Source organism: Carcharodon carcharias, chromosome 1 (assembly GCF_017639515.1).
Source record: "Carcharodon carcharias isolate sCarCar2 chromosome 1, sCarCar2.pri, whole genome shotgun sequence".
Classification (NCBI taxonomy): domain Eukaryota; kingdom Metazoa; phylum Chordata; class Chondrichthyes; order Lamniformes; family Lamnidae; genus Carcharodon; species Carcharodon carcharias.
The window spans coordinates 200993978-201016341 of NC_054467.1; the positions used below are offsets into that span (position 1 = coordinate 200993978).

General features: G+C 48.6%; 1 protein-coding gene across 3 annotated transcripts in view; it reads left to right on the plus strand.

The window, feature by feature from the left end:
* nol6 (nucleolar protein 6 (RNA-associated)) overlaps positions 1-22364 on the plus strand; it is a 154479-nt gene that overhangs the window by 21386 nt on the left and 110729 nt on the right. For all 3 annotated transcript variants that reach the window (XM_041188986.1, XM_041188995.1, XM_041188979.1), the window contains exons 4-6: positions 9289-9468; positions 14777-14945; positions 20481-20615. In XM_041188986.1, coding sequence (XP_041044920.1) covers positions 9289-9468; positions 14777-14945; positions 20481-20615 — 484 coding nt within the window. The remainder of the gene's footprint in view (positions 1-9288; positions 9469-14776; positions 14946-20480; positions 20616-22364) is intronic.

The window sequence follows — 22364 nt, forward strand, 5'->3', positions numbered from 1 at the left end:
GAGGGTGGGGGGAGAGGAGAGGGAGGAGGATGTGAGAGGAGAGGGAGGAGGATGTGAGAGGAGAGGGAGGAGGATGTGAGAGGAGAGGGAGGAGGATGTGAGAGGAGAGGGAGGAGGATGTGAGAGGAGAGGGAGGAGGATGTGAGAGGAGAGGGAGGAGGATGTGAGAGGAGAGGGAGGAGGATGTGAGAGGAGAGGGAGGAGGATGTGAGAGGAGAGGGAGGAGGATGTGAGAGGAGAGGGAGGAGGATGTGAGAGGAGAGGGAGGAGGATGTGAGAGGAGAGGGAGGAGGATGTGAGAGGAGAGGGAGGAGGATGTGAGAGGAGAGGGAGGAGGATGTGAGAGGAGAGGGAGGAGGATGTGAGAGGAGAGGGAGGAGGATGTGAGAGGAGAGGGAGGAGGATGTGAGAGGAGAGGGAGGAGGATGTGAGAGGAGAGGGAGGAGGATGTGAGAGGAGAGGGAGGAGGATGTGAGAGGAGAGGGAGGAGGATGTGAGAGGAGAGGGAGGAGGATGTGAGAGGAGAGGGAGGAGGATGTGAGAGGAGAGGGAGGAGGATGTGAGAGGAGAGGGAGGAGGATGTGAGAGGAGAGGGAGGAGGATGTGAGAGGAGAGGGAGGAGGATGTGAGAGGAGAGGGAGGAGGATGTGAGAGGAGAGGGAGGAGGATGTGAGAGGAGAGGGAGGAGGATGTGAGAGGAGAGGGAGGAGGATGTGAGAGGAGAGGGAGGAGGATGTGAGAGGAGAGGGAGGAGGATGGGAGAGGAGAGGGAGGAGGATGGGAGAGGAGAGGGAGGAGGAGATGTGAGAGGAGAGGGAGGAGGAGATGTGAGAGGAGAGGGAGGAGGAGATGGGAGAGGAGAGGGAGGAGGAGATGGGAGAGGAGAGGGAGGAGGAGATGGGAGAGGAGAGGGAGGAGGAGATGGGAGAGGAGAGGGAGGAGGAGATGGGAGAGGAGAGGGAGGAGGAGATGGGAGAGGAGAGGGGAGAGGAGAGGGAGGAGGAGAGGGGAGAGGAGAGGGAGGAGGAGATGGGAGAGGAGAGGGAGGAGGAGATGGGAGAGGAGAGGGAGGAGGAGATGGGAGAGGAGAGGGAGGAGGAGATGGGAGAGGAGAGGGAGGAGGAGATGGGAGAGGAGAGGGAGGAGGAGATGGGAGAGGAGAGGGAGGAGGAGATGGGAGAGGAGAGGGAGGAGGAGATGGGAGAGGAGAGGGAGGAGGAGACGGGAGAGGAGAGGGAGGAGGAGACGGGAGAGGAGAGGGAGGAGGAGATGGGAGAGGAGAGGGAGGAGGAGATGGGAGAGGAGAGGGAGGAGGAGATGGGAGAGGAGAGGGAGGAGGAGATGGGAGAGGAGAGGGAGGAGGAGATGGGAGAGGAGAGGGAGGAGGAGATGGGAGAGGAGAGGGAGGAGGAGATGGGAGAGGAGAGGGAGGAGGAGATGGGAGAGGAGAGGGAGGAGGAGATGGGAGAGGAGAGGGAGGAGGAGATGGGAGAGGAGAGGAGGAGGAGATGGGAGAGGAGAGGGAGGAGGAGATGGGAGAGGAGAGGGAGGAGGAGATGGGAGAGGAGAGGGAGGAGGAGATGGGAGAGGAGAGGGAGGAGGAGATGGGAGAGGAGAGGGAGGAGGAGATGGGAGAGGAGAGGGAGGAGGAGATGGGAGAGGAGAGGGAGGAGGAGATGGGAGAGGAGAGGGAGGAGGAGATGGGAGAGGAGAGGGAGGAGGAGATGGGAGAGGAGAGGGAGGAGGAGATGGGAGAGGAGAGGGAGGAGGAGATGGGAGAGGAGAGGGAGGAGGAGATGGGAGAGGAGAGGGAGGAGGAGATGGGAGAGGAGAGGGAGGAGGAGATGGGAGAGGAGAGGGAGGAGGAGATGGGAGAGGAGAGGGAGGAGGAGATGGGAGAGGAGAGGGAGGAGGAGATGGGAGAGGAGAGGGAGGAGGAGATGGGAGAGGAGAGGGAGGAGGAGATGGGAGAGGAGAGGGAGGAGGAGATGGGAGAGGAGAGGGAGGAGGAGATGGGAGAGGAGAGGGAGGAGGAGATGGGAGAGGAGAGGGAGGAGGAGATGGGAGAGGAGAGGGAGGAGGAGATGGGAGAGGAGAGGGAGGAGGAGATGGGAGAGGAGAGGGAGGAGGAGATGGGAGAGGAGAGGGAGGAGGAGATGGGAGAGGAGAGGGAGGAGGAGATGGGAGAGGAGAGGGAGGAGGAGATGGGAGAGGAGAGGGAGGAGGAGATGGGAGAGGAGAGGGAGGAGGAGATGGGAGAGGAGAGGGAGGAGGAGATGGGAGAGGAGAGGGAGGAGGAGATGGGAGAGGAGAGGGAGGAGGAGATGGGAGAGGAGAGGGAGGAGGAGATGGGAGAGGAGAGGGAGGAGGAGATGGGAGAGGAGAGGGAGGAGGAGATGGGAGAGGAGAGGGAGGAGGAGATGGGAGAGGAGAGGGAGGAGGAGATGGGAGAGGAGAGGGAGGAGGAGATGGGAGAGGAGAGGGAGGAGGAGATGGGAGAGGAGAGGGAGGAGGAGATGGGAGAGGAGAGGGAGGAGGAGATGGGAGAGGAGAGGGAGGAGGAGATGGGAGAGGAGAGGGAGGAGGAGATGGGAGAGGAGAGGGAGGAGGAGATGGGAGAGGAGAGGGAGGAGGAGATGGGAGAGGAGAGGGAGGAGGAGATGGGAGAGGAGAGGGAGGAGGAGATGGGAGAGGAGAGGGAGGAGGAGATGGGAGAGGAGAGGGAGGAGGAGATGGGAGAGGAGAGGGAGGAGGAGATGGGAGAGGAGAGGGAGGAGGAGACTGGGAGAGGAGAGGGAGGAGGAGACGGGAGAGGAGAGGGAGGAGGAGACGGGAGAGGAGAGGGAGGAGGAGAAGGGAGAGGAGAGGGAGGAGGAGATGGGAGAGGAGAGGGAGGAGGAGATGGGAGAGGAGAGGGAGGAGGAGATGGGAGAGGAGAGGGAGGAGGAGATGGGAGAGGAGAGGGAGGAGGAGAAGGGAGAGGAGAGGGAGGAGGAGATGGGAGAGGAGAGGGAGGAGGAGACTGGGAGAGGAGAGGGAGGAGGAGATGGGAGAGGAGAGGGAGGAGGAGATGGGAGAGGAGAGGGAGGAGGAGATGGGAGAGGAGAGGGAGGAGGAGATGGGAGAGGAGAGGGAGGAGGAGAAGGGAGAGGAGAGGGAGGAGGAGACGGGAGAGGAGAGGGAGGAGGAGACGGGAGAGGAGAGGGAGGAGGAGACGGGAGAGGAGAGGGAGGAGGAGACGGGAGAGGAGAGGGAGGAGGAGACGGGAGAGGAGAGGGAGGAGGAGACGGGAGAGGAGAGGGAGGAGGAGACGGGAGAGGAGAGGGAGGAGGAGACGGGAGAGGAGAGGGAGGAGGAGACGGGAGAGGAGAGGGAGGAGGAGACGGGAGAGGAGAGGGAGGAGGAGACGGGAGAGGAGAGGGAGGAGGAGACGGGAGAGGAGAGGGAGGAGGAGACGGGAGAGGAGAGGGAGGAGGAGACGGGAGAGGAGAGGGAGGAGGAGACGGGAGAGGAGAGGGAGGAGGAGACGGGAGAGGAGAGGGAGGAGGAGACGGGAGAGGAGAGGGAGGAGGAGACGGGAGAGGAGAGGGAGGAGGAGACGGGAGAGGAGAGGGAGGAGGAGACGGGAGAGGAGAGGGAGGAGGAGACGGGAGAGGAGAGGGAGGAGGAGACGGGAGAGGAGAGGGAGGAGGAGACGGGAGAGGAGAGGGAGGAGGAGACGGGAGAGGAGAGGGAGGAGGAGACGGGAGAGGAGAGGGAGGAGGAGACGGGAGAGGAGAGGGAGGAGGAGACGGGAGAGGAGAGGGAGGAGGAGACGGGAGAGGAGAGGGAGGAGGAGACGGGAGAGGAGAGGGAGGAGGAGACGGGAGAGGAGAGGGAGGAGGAGACGGGAGAGGAGAGGGAGGAGGAGACGGGAGAGGAGAGGGAGGAGGAGACGGGAGAGGAGAGGGAGGAGGAGACGGGAGAGGAGAGGGAGGAGGAGACGGGAGAGGAGAGGGAGGAGGAGACGGGAGAGGAGAGGGAGGAGGAGACGGGAGAGGAGAGGGAGGAGGAGACGGGAGAGGAGAGGGAGGAGGAGACGGGAGAGGAGAGGGAGGAGGAGACGGGAGAGGAGAGGGAGGAGGAGACGGGAGAGGAGAGGGAGGAGGAGACGGGAGAGGAGAGGGAGGAGGAGACGGGAGAGGAGAGGGAGGAGGAGACGGGAGAGGAGAGGGAGGAGGAGACGGGAGAGGAGAGGGAGGAGGAGACGGGAGAGGAGAGGGAGGAGGAGACGGGAGAGGAGAGGGAGGAGGAGACGGGAGAGGAGAGGGAGGAGGAGACGGGAGAGGAGAGGGAGGAGGAGACGGGAGAGGAGAGGGAGGAGGAGACGGGAGAGGAGAGGGAGGAGGAGACGGGAGAGGAGAGGGAGGAGGAGACGGGAGAGGAGAGGGAGGAGGAGACGGGAGAGGAGAGGGAGGAGGAGACGGGAGAGGAGAGGGAGGAGGAGACGGGAGAGGAGAGGGAGGAGGAGACGGGAGAGGAGAGGGAGGAGGAGACGGGAGAGGAGAGGGAGGAGGAGACGGGAGAGGAGAGGGAGGAGGAGACGGGAGAGGAGAGGGAGGAGGAGACGGGAGAGGAGAGGGAGGAGGAGACGGGAGAGGAGAGGGAGGAGGAGACGGGAGAGGAGAGGGAGGAGGAGACGGGAGAGGAGAGGGAGGAGGAGACGGGAGAGGAGAGGGAGGAGGAGACGGGAGAGGAGAGGGAGGAGGAGACGGGAGAGGAGAGGGAGGAGGAGACGGGAGAGGAGAGGGAGGAGGAGACGGGAGAGGAGAGGGAGGAGGAGACGGGAGAGGAGAGGGAGGAGGAGACGGGAGAGGAGAGGGAGGAGGAGACGGGAGAGGAGAGGGAGGAGGAGACGGGAGAGGAGAGGGAGGAGGAGACGGGAGAGGAGAGGGAGGAGGAGACGGGAGAGGAGAGGGAGGAGGAGACGGGAGAGGAGAGGGAGGAGGAGACGGGAGAGGAGAGGGAGGAGGAGACGGGAGAGGAGAGGGAGGAGGAGACGGGAGAGGAGAGGGAGGAGGAGAGGGGAGAGGAGAGGGAAGAGGAGAGGGGAGAGGAGAGGGAGGAGGAGACGGGAGAGGAGAGGGAGGAGGAGACGGGAGAGGAGAGGGAGGAGGAGACGGGAGGAGGAGAGGGAGGAGGAGACGGGAGGAGGAGAGGGAGGAGGAGACGGGAGGAGGAGAGGGGGGAGGAGAGGGAGGAGGAGAGGGGGGAGGAGAGGGAGGAGGAGAGGGGAGAGGAGAGGGACGAGGAGAGCGGAGAGGAGAGGGAGGAGGAGAGGGGGGAGGAGAGGGAGGAGGAGACGGGAGAGGAGAGGGAGGAGGAGACGGGAGAGGAGAGGGAGGAGGAGACGGGAGAGGAGAGGGAGGAGGAGACGGGAGAGGAGAGGGAGGAGGAGACGGGAGAGGAGAGGGAGGAGGAGACGGGAGAGGAGAGGGAGGAGGAGACGGGAGAGGAGAGGGAGGAGGAGACGGGAGAGGAGAGGGAGGAGGAGACGGGAGAGGAGAGGGAGGAGGAGACGGGAGAGGAGAGGGAGGAGGAGACGGGAGAGGAGAGGGAGGAGGAGACGGGAGAGGAGAGGGAGGAGGAGACGGGAGAGGAGAGGGAGGAGGAGACGGGAGAGGAGAGGGAGGAGGAGACGGGAGAGGAGAGGGAGGAGGAGACGGGAGAGGAGAGGGAGGAGGAGACGGGAGAGGAGAGGGAGGAGGAGACGGGAGAGGAGAGGGAGGAGGAGACGGGAGAGGAGAGGGAGGAGGAGACGGGAGAGGAGAGGGAGGAGGAGACGGGAGAGGAGAGGGAGGAGGAGACGGGAGAGGAGAGGGAGGAGGAGACGGGAGAGGAGAGGGAGGAGGAGACGGGAGAGGAGAGGGAGGAGGAGACGGGAGGAGGAGAGGGAGGAGGAGACGGGAGGAGGAGACGGAGGAGGAGACGGGAGAGGAGAGGGAGGAGGAGACGGGAGGAGGAGACGGGAGGAGGAGACGGGAGGAGGAGACGGGAGGAGGAGAGGGAGGAGGAGACGGGAGGAGGAGAGGGAGGAGGAGACGGGAGGAGGAGAGGGAGGAGGAGACGGGAGGAGGAGAGGGAGGAGGAGACGGGAGGAGGAGACGGGAGGAGGAGACGGGAGGAGGAGACGGGAGGAGGAGACGGGGGAGGAGGAGAGGGGGGAGGAGGAGAGGGGGGAGGAGGAGAGGGGGGAGGAGGAGAGGGGGGAGGAGGAGAGGGGGGAGGAGGAGAGGAGGGAGGAGGAGAGGGGGGAGGAGGAGAGGAGGGAGGAGGAGAGGGGAGAGGAGAGGGGGGAGGAGGAGAGGGGAGAGGAGAGGGGGGAGGAGGAGAGGGGAGGAGAGTAGGGGAGGAGGAGAGGGGAGGAGAGTAGGGGAGGAGGGGAGGGGAGGAGAGGGGGATAGGGGGTGGGGAGGGGGGAATGGGGGTGGGGAGGGGGAGGGAGGGGGGGATGGGGGGTGGGGAGGGGGGGGTGGGGAGGGGGGGAGGGGGGAGGGGGGAGGAGGAGGGGGGAGGGGGGAGGGGCGGGGTGGGAGGGGGGGAGGGAGGGGAGGAGGGGGGGAGGGATAGGGGTGGGGAGGGAGGGAGAGGGGAGGGGGGGAGGGATAGCGGTGGGGAGGGAGGGGGAGGGGGGGGAGGGAGGGAGGGAGGGGGGGGGTGGCGGCGGCGGCATATTATCGGGGCCGATTAGTTTGTTAACAAACTCAGTTGATGCTTAATTTTTTTTTAAACATGGCGGGTGGGCTATTGATTTTGGTGCCTTCCCACCTACTGTGTTAATAGGGGGATGAGTTTGGGGGTGGGGTGGGAAGCTGGTGAGATGGGTACCCACCCTATTTTACTTGTCTGATCACCGAAAACATGCCCAGCGGGGGTGAGTAAGATCCAGCCCACAGAGCCCAGCCCAGGAAGCATAAAGTAGTAAATGTAGATTAGATTTAAATCATGCAGAGAATGAAAAAATTGGGAAAGCAGATGGGATTAAGGGAGAGAGATAAGAGAAATGCAGGTAGAAAGAAAAATGTATATAATGCTTCTCATGACCATTGGACATCTCGAAACGTTTTACAGCCATTGAAGTACTTTTTTCTATGTGTAATCACTATTGTAACGTAGGAAACGTGGCAGTCAGTTTGCAGACTGGAAGCTTCCCCAGCAGCTGTGTGATAATGCCCAGTAAATCTCTCTTTGTGATGTTGGTTGAGGTATAAATATTGATGAAGACACCAGGGATAACTCCCCTGCTGCCCTTTGAAATTGTGCCATGAGACCTTTAATATCCACCTGAGCAGGCAGATGTTGCCTTGGTTTAACATCTCACATGAAAGAGTAAAAGTAAAAAAATATGTAAACAATAGATTGGCAGTGTTGATCTTAGGGAATGAGACTACATAGTTGTAGAATTACTTTTGCAGGCCCAGATCGGCTGTTCAGTAGTAATTATCAGTGTTTAAAAAAAAACCACTCATTCCTGAATGAACTAGCTTTATTTTTTCAGTTATCCTTTTTGCAGCACCAGTGTGTAAGTACTCAAGTTCATGCCACTATAATGATTTCTATGGTAAGTCTATCGGTGAGGATAGCTGCAGGATATCTCTGACAACAACTTATTGCTTTCCATGTTTAATGACACTTGTGTGGATGGCCAGAAGTTGCTGTCAGATTTACCCTGTAATAACGGTGAACACTGATAGCCTTGCTGTTGTTAGCAAAATTTGGGCCTAGTTCTTTTGCATAGGTCTTGAAGTCAAATAACGCATGCTCTGGAAAAATGTAGTTGAGTGCTATTTGTTTGTGGTCTGGCTAAGAAGTAGTTCTGTTTTGATGCCTGTGGAACTTTATCAGGAAATAATCACCAGATAAATTTGACAAGCAAAACATGGATTAAATGGACAAATTGCTTATAGTGGACAAAACTCTGCCCTACTATTCTGCATCACTAATGTGCATTTGTTTTTTGTTTTTTTGCGTATGTATTTTCTATTACATTGGAATGTGGTTTTTTTTGCTGCCAAAGTATCTTTCTGAATGCATTGTCGTTTTATTCTTCCCTTCCTTCAATTGTTCCCCTATCTCTTAAGCACCTTGAACTTATTCAGCTGCCAATTATTGACTCTACAAGAGGGAACTAACTGGGGGGAAGCATGGATCAGTGACCTCATTTTCCTCAAACTTTATCCCTTTTTCCACGGAGAGCAATCTAGCTGCTGTTCCTCGTGTATCCACAGTATTTTGACCCGAATTAGACCAGACTTTGCTGTCCACTTTTAGGTTCTTACTAGTTGATCTCCTATGGGATTGCATATTGTGATTCAAGACCAAGTGCAGTATTGTAGGATGGAAGGTAGCTGAACCCATGTGGGAAAGGAGAGAGATGATAGTGGAGGAAAAGTAAGATGATAAACATGGGTGGGGGATGGGGAGAGGCAGAGGATACTGTGTAGAATGCATGGGTGAAATAAAGGCAGGGAGTTGCAGGGCTCAAACTCTCAATCAGGAGGGGAAGCAAGGCTGATTTTTTTTTCCCTGGGGGTGGGAGGCAAGTGAGGAAGTGTGGAAGAAATGTGTTAGACCTGACTTTGTTTTCAGTAGAAGAAAGGGTCTCGCTTGATTTACCAGCCTCTGGGGGAGAGTGAATGCTTCCAGACTTTGGTCTTTTCAGCGTTCTGGTTTTGTAGTTTGTTTCACTGCGATTGACATTGTGTTTTCCCTTCTGATTGGGGAGCTGTGTTTTGGTGATATTGTGGATGGTTGTTGCCTCTTGGGAGTTGGCTGGTGGTTTCTTTTTCTATTACTTTCTTGAAGGGTCAGTTTTGGAGATTGACTGCTTACAGATTTCTCATCTCGTTCATATTTCTCCTTTAAATTTGTTGAGAGGGAAATGTGATCAAGGCTTTCATTGCTGTCCAATGACTGGTCAGCAACTAGTAATTTTAAATATTTGTCATTTGGTTATACTTACACTTGCCATGAGAGTACAATCTATGAGTTATCTAAAAGCACTATTTTAGTTGTAAATGTTTTAATATTTACACAATTATCTGTTGATTGACCTGGAGAGTTCAGTACTCTCTAAGGCAGTCAAGTAATCTTGGTTGAGCTGTACATAATGTGACTTTCAAAACATCATCTGTAAGTGCAATACCTATGGAATAATATAACCAATAACCATTGTTAATAAATAGTAAATAAATGATATTTTGTTATGCAATGGGTTTATTTTGGTAACACTCTTCTCTATTCCAACAGGTTACCGACCAATCTTGGCTTCCAAAAGGTGTGAAAGTTCCATTTCTTCAAATGCCATACAATATCAAAGGGAAGTTCCACTTTCTACCTCCTGCCTCTGTAAAAGTTATTGGAAGTTATTTACTTGGTACTTCCATTAAGCCAGAGATCAATGTGGATGTTGCTGTTACAATGCCAGCAGTAAGTTTTGTCATTGCTATTTTTGTTCGGGGGTTGAGGTAGGGGGGTGGGTTCAGATTTGCTCACTTCATAATTCAATTTTTTAAAAATTAACTTTGCATTTCATTTGATCATCCATATATACATATGTAAGAACATATGAATTAGGAGCAGGAGTAGCACATGGGACTACAGCAGTCAAAAGGCAGCTCACTAACACCTTCTCAAGGGCAATTAGGCATGGGCAATAAATTCTGGTCTATTCAGTGACACCGACATCCTGTGAAAGGTTAAAAAAGGCCATTTGGCCCCTTGGGCCTGTTGCCATTTTGACGGCATCATGGCTGATCTAAATGTGGTCTCTGCTCCACTTTCCTTTCTACCCCCCATAACACTTTATTCCCTTGTCAATCCAGAATCTGTCTCACTCAGCCTTGCATATATTCAGTGACCCAGTTTCCACTGCTCTGAGTATTGCTGCTTCACACTGCTAGTACGCAGTAGCAACAGGAGTGGTATTCGCCACTAACAGGATGCTGCCATTAAGCTAAAAAGACATTCTGCCTATCACACAAATGAGTAATGTGGTATATAAATTTCGGTGCCAGTGTTATGCTAGGTATGTAGGCCTTATGTTTCAAACAGCATGTCCCAGCCACTGTTTGCAACAGGCAGGGTATGGACCATACCAAACCAGCCTGTGCTTGCAAAACTTGAAACAGTGTCCAACGTTAGATGTGAGTCCACGATTGGACAACATTTGCTAAATAATCCGCAACATGCTAAGAATTACCATGACAACCAATTTAAGATTGTTAGTTGGGCTCAGTGTGGCACATTTACACGCACTGGAAGCTACATATATTAATATATAGGGCCCTGTCCTTTGCAGACAGAAAGAACATGTACACACGTTGCACCTGTTTCAGCTAAACAAAATAAGAGACAGCCATTCGCTGACTCATTCCGCAGGGCAATGCCTTGACCAATCAGGGTCAAGCTGCCTGGTTTGAATTTCAAACAATGCTCGGCAGTTAACTGTCAGTCACAATGAGTGGTGCATTCTCCATGGCAACGCCACTTGCAAGCCAATCAGCACTCACTTCACATACAGTATAAATTGTTGTTTCCCTCCTTATATTGGTATTCTTGCGAGTGTCCTGATGACAGCATTTAAGAAGTATTTAGATGAACACTTGAAACACCATAGCATACAAGGCTATGGGCTAGGTGGTGGAAAATGAGATTATAGTAGATAGGGGCTTGATGACTGGCGTGGACACGATGGGGCAAAGGGCCTGTTTCCGTGCTGTGAAACTCTATGACTGAGTGCAAGACGAGAAGCTCAAACATGTCTTTTTTTTTCAGCAGCAATCAAGTTCTGTCCTACCAAACGGCCCTCTGTGAATTCCAGAGGCTAATGTTCCTCTGAGAGAAAACATTTCTCCACATCTCTGTACTAAATGGGAGACCTGTTATTTTTAAACTGTATCCCCTCGTCTCCTAGATAATGTCTTGGTCTTGCCCATAACTGGAAACATATGCTCAGCATCCACCCTGTCAAATCCCCTCAAGCTTATATGTTTCAGTACAGTATCTGCTACCCATCACCATTTTCAACATCTCCAAACTGAATTTGTTAAGAAATTCTAGGTTAGTGTTTCTGTTTGTCTTGATGAGGCCGAAGTTACTTCGGGAGGTGGGGGACCAGACGTCTGCTACCAATAACTGGCGGCATCCCAGACCAATCTCCGGAAACCATGAAGGAGTTAATTGACAGCAGGAATCTTGCTGCTGGGGCTCTTGGCTCCATGGGGGACCTTTAATTGTTGCACTTCCGCCTTTAGGGAAGAGCCCCCCACCTCCTGAGAGCTGCTGGCCAGTCGGAGGTTGGTAACTCTCCCTTACCAGCAGTGTTACCGGGAGTGGTGGTTGCTGCTGGTAATGTACTTGGGCCAGCACCAGAGTTCATCATGGGAGCCCTGGCAAAAGGCAAGTGATGGCAGGATAGGGGTTGTGGGGCTGGGCTCACTGGTGAATGGGTGGGTGGGGGGTTGGGGGCTGGTTAGAGTAGAGGGCAGGGGATTGCTCTCACTGGCACTCCCATTCTTGGTGCTGGGTCCCTTGACCAGGCACTGAATGCCTTTGAACAAGGGGTACACTCCCCCACTCTGCCCCCAAAACTAGGCCGCAAGAAAATCCACATGGCGACGCACATTGTTGGTTGAATACCAGCAGTGGGGGTTGAGGCCCTTAAATGGGCTTTAATTTCCTGCTTAAGAGCATCAAGTAGCTCCTGGGCGGCAAGGCCACTCACAAGCTTTCCCACCCTGGACTTAATTAGTGGGAGTCAACAAGGTATCCGTCCTGCTCTCTCCTGCCTGATCACATGACCTCTGCCATTTGCAACACCCCCCCCCCCCCCCACCTCCTACCTCCCGGCCTCTGAACTTGCCTGTGGGGGTTGGTGTTTTTGATGGGTGGGTGGGGAGCCAGGGCATTAAATTCTGCCCATAGAGTGCATGCTATTCTTGTTGAGGGTCACTCAGCTTTTCTTAGCCCAGAGAACTGGGTTTAGATTGTCACGAGTTAAGGCTTGGGGATCCTTAAGTGTGATTAGTTTTAAAATGTTTCCTTGAGATGTTCTCTCTTTTAGGAACATAGTTCTTGTTTACAAGAAAACCTTGAGTCCCTGTTATGCTGAGGCTACAGGCCCTTAAATTTATCTCTGCAGAGATCTCATGCAACTCACAACTTCAAAATAATTCATATCATATTGCATGATGTTATGATTCTTATATAGCCAAGTTATGACAAATACACTGAACTTCAGAGTAAGAGGAAGGAACAAAGTTCTAGGTAATGACAGCTGGGAGGGAGTTGACATGTCGTATATGATGCTGCATTGTTCTTGCTTGTAGACATTTGGAATCGATGCATGATGTTCAGTTATTTTTACAGATGTTGATATCGATGTGGACTCATTCTGATTTCATATCAAGTCAATTTGCTTATTCCAAACTACTTCTAGAAAAGATGGCAGTCCCATATGTTCTGCATAATCTAAAGAGAGTTTGTTTTCAGTCAAGACAATTTCCAACGAGCTGTTCTATGACTGGTCTTGATGGATACTTGGCTCTGCACATCATAGCTCTTATTCCAAAAACCTCTTGCTTTTTGTTTCACTGTCCCCTTCCCAGCTCATTGTAAGATTCAGACTTTTGTGTCAACACTTAATCTGCATACTTCCAGGTACATCACCCTTTTCACTCAATGGATCTTGAGGTGATTTACATACATACGAACGCATGAAATAGGAGCAGAAGTAAGCCATTTGGTCCCTTGAGCCTGCTCTGCCATTCAATAAGATCATGAGGATCTGTTTGTGTTTCAAATTCCCACTCCCATCTACCTTTGATAACCTTAATGTCCACCTTGTCAAGACCATTTAGGATCTTATATACTTCAATCACGTCACCCCTCACTCTCTCCTAAACTCCAGTGGAAACAAGCTCAGTCTGTACAACCTTTCCACATCCTTCTTTAAATAAGGAGACCAAAACTGCACAAAGTATTTGAGATGTGGTCTCTAATGCCCTATATAATTGAGGCATAACATCCTTACTTTTATAAAAGCAAAATACTACAGATGCTGGAAATCTGAAACAAAAACAGAAAATGCTGGAAAAGCTCAGAAGGTCTAACAGCATCTGTGGAGAGAAAGACAGAGTTAATGTTTCGAGTTCGTATGACTCTTCAGAGCTTGAAGAGTCACATGGACTCGAAACAATCTTTACTTTTATGTTTAACTTCTCTCATAATAAAGGGTAGCATTCCATTAGCCTTCTTGATTACGTGCTGTACCTGCATACTAACTTTTTATGACTTATGTACAAGAACACCTAGATTCCTTTGCATCTTGGAGTTCTGCAGTCATTCTCCATTTTAGTAATACTCTGCTTTTTTATTCTTCTTGCCAAAATGAACAAGCTCACATTTTCCCACGTTATACTCCATCTGCCAAATTTTTGCCCACTCACTCAACCTATCCAAATCCGTCTGCAAGCTCCTTATGCCTTCTTCACAACATACTTTCCTACTTATCTTTGTGTGGTCTGCAAATTTAGCTACCATGTCTTTGCTCCGCTCATCTAAGTCATTGATGTAAAATTGTAAAAATTTGTGTCCCCAGCACACACTCCTGCAGGCTGCCGCTCGTCACATCTTGCAAATTATGCGTGCTCTGTGTTTTATGCCAGCTAGTTAATCTTCTATCCACGCTAATATGTTACCCCTCTACACCATGAGCTTTTATTTTCTGCAATAACCTTTGGTGTGGCACCTCATCAAATACCTTCGGAAATTCCAGTACAGTATGTTAAAGGCTCCCCTTTGTCCACAGTACATGTTATTCCTTCAAAGAACTCTAATAAATTGGTTGAACATGATTTCCCTCTCACGAAACCTTGCTGACTCTTCCCGATTGCCTTGAGTTTTTCTTACCCCAGCTATTACCTCTGTAAACCTCTTTGAGTTCCTGCATGTCAAGATCGTTAGGTTGTTAGAATCTTAAAATTGTGTTTTGGAAAGAAATGCCATAAGTCATTGCAAGCTCTATCCTTCCTGGAGTAATTGCCCCAGGCTATAAGTCCCACCTCTGGCAAGGGAGTGGGTATTGTAGATGAAATTTGGAGCTCCATGAGGAATTAGCTGAAAAAAAGGAAGCAGCAGCAAGCGATTGTGTACTTGAATAGAATGACCCAGCTGAGGGAATTGAAACTAACCTTGTCATTTTGGGGCACTTTCTGCTATTGCCAAAGTGATATTGAAAATGGTTTGTTTTACAGAACTGGGTGAATACAGTAAAATAAGATAAGCATATGTTTACAAGTTGCAAAATAACAGATTTCTTAATTACATTTCACAATGGGGCTAGGCATCTTATGCAGTGACAAGACATTGGTACTCAAATTGGAGGACTGAAGTTCCAGACTTGGCCTCAACTGTCTATCACGTTTCAACACTGCTGAGAAACTTTTTGTCCTGGACAGTTATCAGTGGGAATGAAATTGTAAGCTGCTAAAGAGTAACTTGCATCTGACACCAAATAAATACATCTCTTGGCCTGACGATATAACAAGTGACATTGAGTTTCTTTATGGGTTGCTATTGAAATTCTGCTATTTCAGCCACGACAGTTACCTTTGATGTGGTGGAACGAATTTCAGAAAGACAAAATAGGAAAAGGAGTAAAGAAAAATAGACTGATGTAATTGAAATCTGAGGGATGGAATATTTCCCAAGTTGATCCTGAGCTTTCTAATTTCAGGAAATCCTCCAAGTGAAGGACAACCTTAACCAGCGATACCTCAGGAAGCGTGCTCTCTACCTGGCTCATATTGCCTATCATTTGTCGAAGAACAAGCTCTTTGGATGTGTGAAGTTTGGTTACTTCAGTAGCAACCACTTGAAACCAATCTTGTATCTTTCTCCACAAGGTTTGTTATTTTCAAAAAATGTTGCCATGGAGCAGTCGTTAAATTACACTAAAACAGAATGCTGTAAATGCACTAATGGCCAGTTAGTAAATTAAAAATGGGGGCTAACCACGTCTTATTAAAAATGAATGGGTTACCATCTGTTATATCCAGCAAACCTCAGCTCGGTCTCGTTTTGAATTTGTCTCTTTTTCAGGGTGGACTTGTAAAATTTGATGTGACCTTTCCTTAGAAAATTAACACATGAATGGCCCGCTTGCCTTTGTGAGACTAATCACCAAAGTATTCAGGCTGGGATTGAGTGCATTTATTGCTTCAAAACATATCAGCAGAATATATGGGAACAAATCTGGAAGCGTAGTTTCTTTAGTGATAAATTGAGTTTACAGTTGTGACTTGATTATTGTAACATATTTTGAGAATTTAACTGTAGCTGTTGGGCAGGTGGCGGGGGGGAGCAATCCAAATTTTCAAGAGGCACTTCACAGTGCCCGCAGTATCCAGAGTTAATTGTCATTACTGGGTAGAAACTCTTGTTGGATTAAGAGCTGTGGTTAGTTATATTAATCCACATTTATGTTTAGTCAGCCTTCTCCATTTTTCTCCATTTTTTTTTTCCCCTGAAGGCACTGACTGGGGTACAATTTCACTGGTTCCAGTTATGCTTCAGTATATCACTACTATTTGCTTCTAAAACAACAGTGACTATATTTTTCAAAAGTAGTTCATGGACCAGGAAGTGCTGACAGAACATCCCCAAGCCGTGTAAAATGCCAGATAATGCAAGTTTTTTTTGCCTTGTCCATTCTGTTTTAAGTACCCATTTTTCATGTGTGAGCTTAAAGCAGTGTCAACCACATTTGATTGTGGTGAGCATCAGAGTCCTGCCCTTACAAGGCATCTACTTGTAAGCACTTTTGACTGAGTTCCTGAATAATGAATAAAATATAAAAAAACTGAAAATTGGAATCAGAAACAGAAAATACTGGAACTGTATAATAGATCAGCCAGCATGTGTGTTAAAAACAGACAAGTCAACATTTCAGGTGTGAATCCTTCATCAAAGCAACAGTGGTGATGCACTGGGGCACTTGAGGGGCAGATTAGGTTTCAGATCTCATTTGAAAGATAGCATCTCACACAGTAAAATACTCCATCACTACTAAAGTGTCAGCCCAGGTTGTGCTCAAATCTCTGGAGTAAGGCTTCAACCCACAATTGAAATAAAAACAGAAAATGTTGGAGATACTCAAGCAAGACAGCATCTGTGGAGAGAGAAACAACATGTCTCGGGCTGATGACCTTTTTGTTAAAACTTTCTGGCAAAAGGTCATCGACCTGAAACTCAAACTCTATCTCTCTCTACGATAGCTGCCTGATCTGCTGATTATTACCAGAATTATCTGTTTCTATCTGGATGTCCAGCATTCCCAGTAGTTTGCTATTGAACCCACAATTTCCTGACTCTGAGGAAAGTGCTAGAACTGAGCCAAGACAAAGGAAGTACTAAAAGCAAGTTTGTGGCAGCAATAAATAATAACAAACAAAAACAGAAAATGCTGGAAAAACTTAGCAGGTCTGGCAGCATCTGTGGAAAGAGAAACTGAATTAATGTTTTGAGTCCGTATGACTCTTCTTCCTTAGTGGCAGCAATTAAAGCTTCTGGTGGCATCAGAGCTGTGACATATTTTTCCCATGACCTGGATGATCAAAGGGCTCTCCGCTTCTTCCTTGAACAGAGGCCCGAACAATCCCCATCCATTACCACTCTCCTCCGTGTGGCTGAACTTGTTCTCTCACTGAATAATTTCTCCTTAAATTCCTCTAACTTCCTCCAAATAAAAGGTGTGTCTATGGGTACCCGCATGGGCCCCAGTTATGCCTGTCTCTTTATGGGGTATGTGAAACATTCCTTGTTCCAATCCTACTCAGGCCCCTTCCCACAACTCTGTCTCTGGTACATCGATGACTGCTTTGGTGCCGTTTCATGCTCTTGTCTGGACCTGGAAAAATTTATTAACTTTGCTTCCAATTTCCACCCCTCTAATCACCTTCACATGGTCCATCTCCGACTCTTCCCTTCCTTTCCTTGACCTCTCTGTCTCCATTTCCGGTGTTAGACTGTCCAACAATATTCATTACAAGCCTACCGACTCCCACAGCTACTTCGACTACAGCTCCTCACACCCTGCTTCCTGTAAGGACATCATCCCATTCTCTCAGTTCCTTCACCTCCGTTGCATCTGTTCTGATGATGCCACTTTTCAAAACGGCGCTTCTGACATGTCTTCCTTCTTCCTTAACCGAGGTTCCCCACCTACTTTGGTTGACAGGGCCCTCGACCATGTCCAGCCCATCTCCCGTACTTCTGCCTTCACACCTTCCCCATGATAGGGCTTCCCTTGTCCTCACTTTTCATCCCATCAGCCTCTGCATTCAAAGGATCATCCTCTGCCATTTCTGCCAACTCCAGCATAATGCCACCACTAAACACATCTTCCCATTCCTGCTCTTCCCCCCCCCGCCCACCTCAACCATCGTCAACATTCCGTAGGGACCATTCCCTCTGGGATGCCCTGGTCTGCTCCTCCATCACCCCCAACACCTCTTCCTTTCCCATGGCATCTTCCCATGCAATCGCAGAAGGTGCAACACTTGCCCCTTTACCTCCTCCCTCCTCACTGTCCAAGGGCCCAAACACTCTTTTTAGGTGCACCTCCTTCAATTTGGTCTACTGCATTCGCTGCTCCCAATGCAGTCTCCTCTACATTAGAGAGACCAAACGCAGACTTTGCGGAACACCTTCAGGCCTGTCCATGAGCATGTCCCAGACCTTCCTCTTGCTTGCCATTTCAACACACCACCCTGCTCTCATGCCCACATGTCCGCCCTTGGCCTGCTGCATTGTTCCAGTGAAGTCCCAATGCAAACTGGTGGAACAGCACCTCATCTTCCGATTAGGCACTTAACAGCCTTCTGGACTTTACGTTGAGTTCAACAAAATCAGATCATGAAGTCTCTCCTCCTATCTTCACCCCTTTTTAAAAATGTATTTTTATTATTTTTTTAATTTTTATTTTCATTTATTCATTGTTTTATCCCCTCTTTATTCCCCCCTCCCCCTGCCCCACCCCCAAAAGGGCCACCTGTCATTTGTTCTATGTTGTTCTTTCACAGAGTGTTCTGCTATTAACACATTCTGCTTTCTTACCTTTATGCCATTATCAGCATCTTCTTAAGCCCCTACCACTACCATCAATACTCCCTTTGTCTTTTTGTCCATGACATCTTTGTCAACCTCCCCTTAGCCCCCACCTATTGCTGGCCTTCTATCCAGCTTCACCTGTTAAATAGAATAAATTTAATCATATTTATACTTCTCTTTAGCTCTGAAGAAGGGTCATATAGACTGGAAAAGTTAACCCTGTTTCTCTCTCATAGACACTGTCTCACCTGCTGAGTTTTTCCAGCATTTTCTGTTTTTATTTCGAATTTCCAGTATCTGGAGTATTTTGCTTCTATTTCTTCTCATGAAAAACAAATTAACCAGTTGTTTATCTCCATGTCCTTTGTGATACCTTGGTTTGCGCAAATTAAGTGCACATTTACCTACAAAATAGTGACTACACTTCAAAGCCAGTTCATTAGCTACAAGCAACAACAACAAAAAAATCTTGCATTTATATAACCCCTTTTAATATAGTCAGTGTGTCCCTTGACACTGTTCGAAAAGAGCAGTGCTGTTCTTCCAGTGCCTTGGCCAGAATTTATCTCTCATTAGATTGTTTAGTAATCTATTAGTAATAGATTGTTTGACCACTTGTCTGACCTTGCTGTCAGCAAATTATTTGCTATGGGTCCCCAATTCCAACCGTGACTACATCCCAAAAGTCCTGTATTGGGAAACATTTTGGGTATGTTGAGATCATGAATGGTGACAGTTAAATGCAAGTTTGGTATAGTTGCCCTTTCTAAAACTTATTCTTTACATAAAATAAGATTTTGGATCATTTTAACTGTCAAGCTTTCTGGAAGGAGAAGAAGAATCTCTTGCAACTTGTGGACTGACAATGGGAACTTAGGAGCAGGACCAGGCTATTCAGCCCTTTGAGCCTACTCCACCATTCAGTAAGAACATGGCTGATCTGATTGTGGTCCCAACTCCACTTCCTGCTCTGCCCCCATAACCCTTCACTCCCTTGTCCGTCAAAAATCTGTCTAACTCTGCCCTGAATAAATTTAATGACCCAGCCTTCACTGCTTTTTGGAGAAGAGATTTCCACATACTAATAACCCTCTGAGAGAAACAAATTCTCATTTTGGCCTTAAAAGGGAGGCCTCTTATTCTTAAACTGTGTCCTCTAGTCCTAGTCTCCTCCACAAGTGGAAACATCCTCCTGCTATCTACCCTATCAAGTCCCCTCAGGTTCTTAGATGTTTCAATAAGATCATCTCTCGTTCTTCTAAACTCCAATGGTTATAGGCCTAACCTGTTTAATCTCTCTTCACAAGATAAGTCCCTCACCCCAGGAATGAGTTGAGTGAACCTTCCCTGAACTGCATCTAGCGCAATTATATCTTTATTCAAGTAAGGAAACCAAAACTGTACACTGTACTGTGGTCTCACCAACAGCAGCAGTAAAATTTCCCTGCTATTATATTCCATTCCCTTTGCAATAAATAGCATAAACTGCTCATGATTTAGTTAATTGGTTGTTTTCTGAACATTATATCACACTGTTGCCTTGCAGGATAGGAGATTTTGAAAACTAAATCTCTCTCTGACCCTTGTATTGCCAATAACTAAACAAGCTGGAATGTAATTGAAAATTCCTGGAAAGTAGTTCTATTTTGGATGCAGTTGGTGATCTGGGCACCGATTGTGCCCAAAATTACATTAGTTTAGAGAAGAGTTTTTCTCCTCAAGTTTGCATATCACCAAACACCAAGTCTGTTGTGCACTAGCACAATTGGTAAATACTTAAGAATGTAATATTAAAAAATATTGCTTTAAAAATATTCCATAATTGTGGTAATTTTGTGTTCAGCACCTGAGTAACCCAATTTTAAATAACTGAAAGTGACTTTAAAATCAATATACAACCATTTGCTAGTTATTGGTGTCAGTTTCTTAGTATATTAAGAAAGATTGTATTCAAAGGCTTTTAAAATGAGCCTACTGGTGTCCTTGTGTTTTTTTTTAAATAGTTTTGGGGCCTCCTTGAAGGCTTGGAAGCGAGCACAATTAGTGGAAAGTCCTAATGGTGATTAATTCGATGTTGGGGCTTGGTCAGACCAGATTCTAGCACAATGTATTTTTTTCAAACTAGTGTGAATGGTTGTGGATTCTCTATTTGTGCTGAACGTAATTTATATTTAAAAATATGCTATTGTTTGTGCTGGTTTTGGCCAATGTTTGGAAATTGCCAAAACTTCAGGCCCTCCTCTTCATTCCCTGCCCCTTTGTAAAGGCTAAAACGCAAGAGTTGAGTTACAGTGATGTGTATTTTGACAGTGCTTATCCTCTCATTTTAGGTAAAGATGAGAAACTGGTAACTGTAAGACTTCATCCTTGTGCTCCTGCTTCTTTCTTCAAGTTGAGTCGTTTTCATCCAAGCAAAAACAACGTTCGTGTATCCTGGTTTCTGGAGCAAGAATCTGCCCAGGGAGGTTTGTGCTGTGACAAGTGTCTTATTTGTTTTTTACTGTAGTATTTTATGTAATGCTGAAGTTAACCTTTTAGCTCCCAGATGTTACTTATTTTGTAAAGCTGATGTGATTGACTGAATGATTGACTGAGTAGGTCAGTGCAGAGCATCACCATAGGTAATGAGTAGGAGAAGGAAATAGATAAATTTTGAAGATGATCAAGTGTTGTTAAGCTTGAGTTTTGAAAGTTTGTAGGTATTGACCTGCGTGGATTTGATTCCTGGGATGGGGGAGGAGCTAGTATGTTGATTCATGATGGAACACAGCGAGGATGTAATGGGGGGAAGGAAGAAACCTATAAAGCTGTGCATTTGGTGTTTATAATGTACACGACCATAGAACTATTAGATGAAATAGAAATAAGAAAAGCTCTAAGCATGAGAGGGAGATTGCGCACCATGAAACCATTAAGGACCGAAAACCACCACCCTGTAAATCTTTGTGCTTCTGTTTTCTGTTATCCTGTGTGCAAGATGTTTGATGAGCTTCCCAGATATGAAAACACTATTGAAACCTTGGGCAGATGTGGGTTTCATAAATGTACTTTTGCATCAAAGGGAGAAACCAAGTTTCTTAAAGGCTGATTTGACAATGGAAGAAATCATAAGATCAAGAATGCTGATAGATGAAAAATATAAGTCAACCCTAAGATGTGGCAGCTGTTGCCGGTTTGAATCTCCGGCAGGACTCTCTCCATGAAACATTTCAAATGTTAGATTGTTTAAATATGGTCATTCCAAGTAATCATGTAAATGATAAATTATTGAAGGATTCCTGAGCAATCCAGGCTAGTCTTTTCAAGCTGCACTTCAGGGCTGTACTGAAGTGGTGCCTCATGTGAGAGGTGCCATCTTTGAGATTAGATGTTAAGTTGGAGCCCTGTCTGTCTGTTCATATAACTGTGCTTTGCAGATCAAAAGCAGTGATTTCTCCCAGTTTCTTGGCCAATATGAATAGAGATATTGGAATGACGTCAACCAGCACCATCAGTACAAATTAACTAATCATCTATCTCAGTTACTGTTGTTGAGGCTTTTCTATATCGAACTCATTATTATGCTTGCCTATAAACTGACAGTAATATAATTTCAAACATAATTGATTATGAAGTTTTTTTGAGTCATGCTGAGGTTGTCAGCGAGTGTAGGTGAGTTTAGGGTCCCTGAATGGGAAATTGAGATAATAGGATGTGCAGACAAGAATGCTGTGTAATTGGGCAGATGAGATTGTTAATGATGAAGAAGAGCTTGGTAGCTGATTTGACTCCCATTTGTGGTGGGGAAGAGTTGGCTGTGTTTTGTTCTCGATGTTGTGCTTTGTGAGTGTGGCAGCCTCTTGGGAGGGGGCTTGCAGAAACCATGCTTATTGTGTAGCAACTGGGGACATGTCAACCAGCATCCAAAATTTAAGGGAGAAGGTAAAACAATTCTGCTAGTGTCCATATTTTATGCTTGGGTTTGGGAAAGGGGGGTCACCTCTGCTTGGCCTTTCAGAAATGCTGCTCACCTGAGATGTTTCACTTTACCCTCGACTCACAGGCCTACCAATTTCATGATCGACAAGAAAGGGAGTTCTTTCTTCCAGTTTATGTTGGGTGACGGCTGCTCTTGGTCTGCATCCCTCATACACGTTTACATCACAAAAGGAGGCCATTCGGCCCATCCTGTCCACGCCGGTCGACAAAGATCTGACTACACTAATCCCATTTCC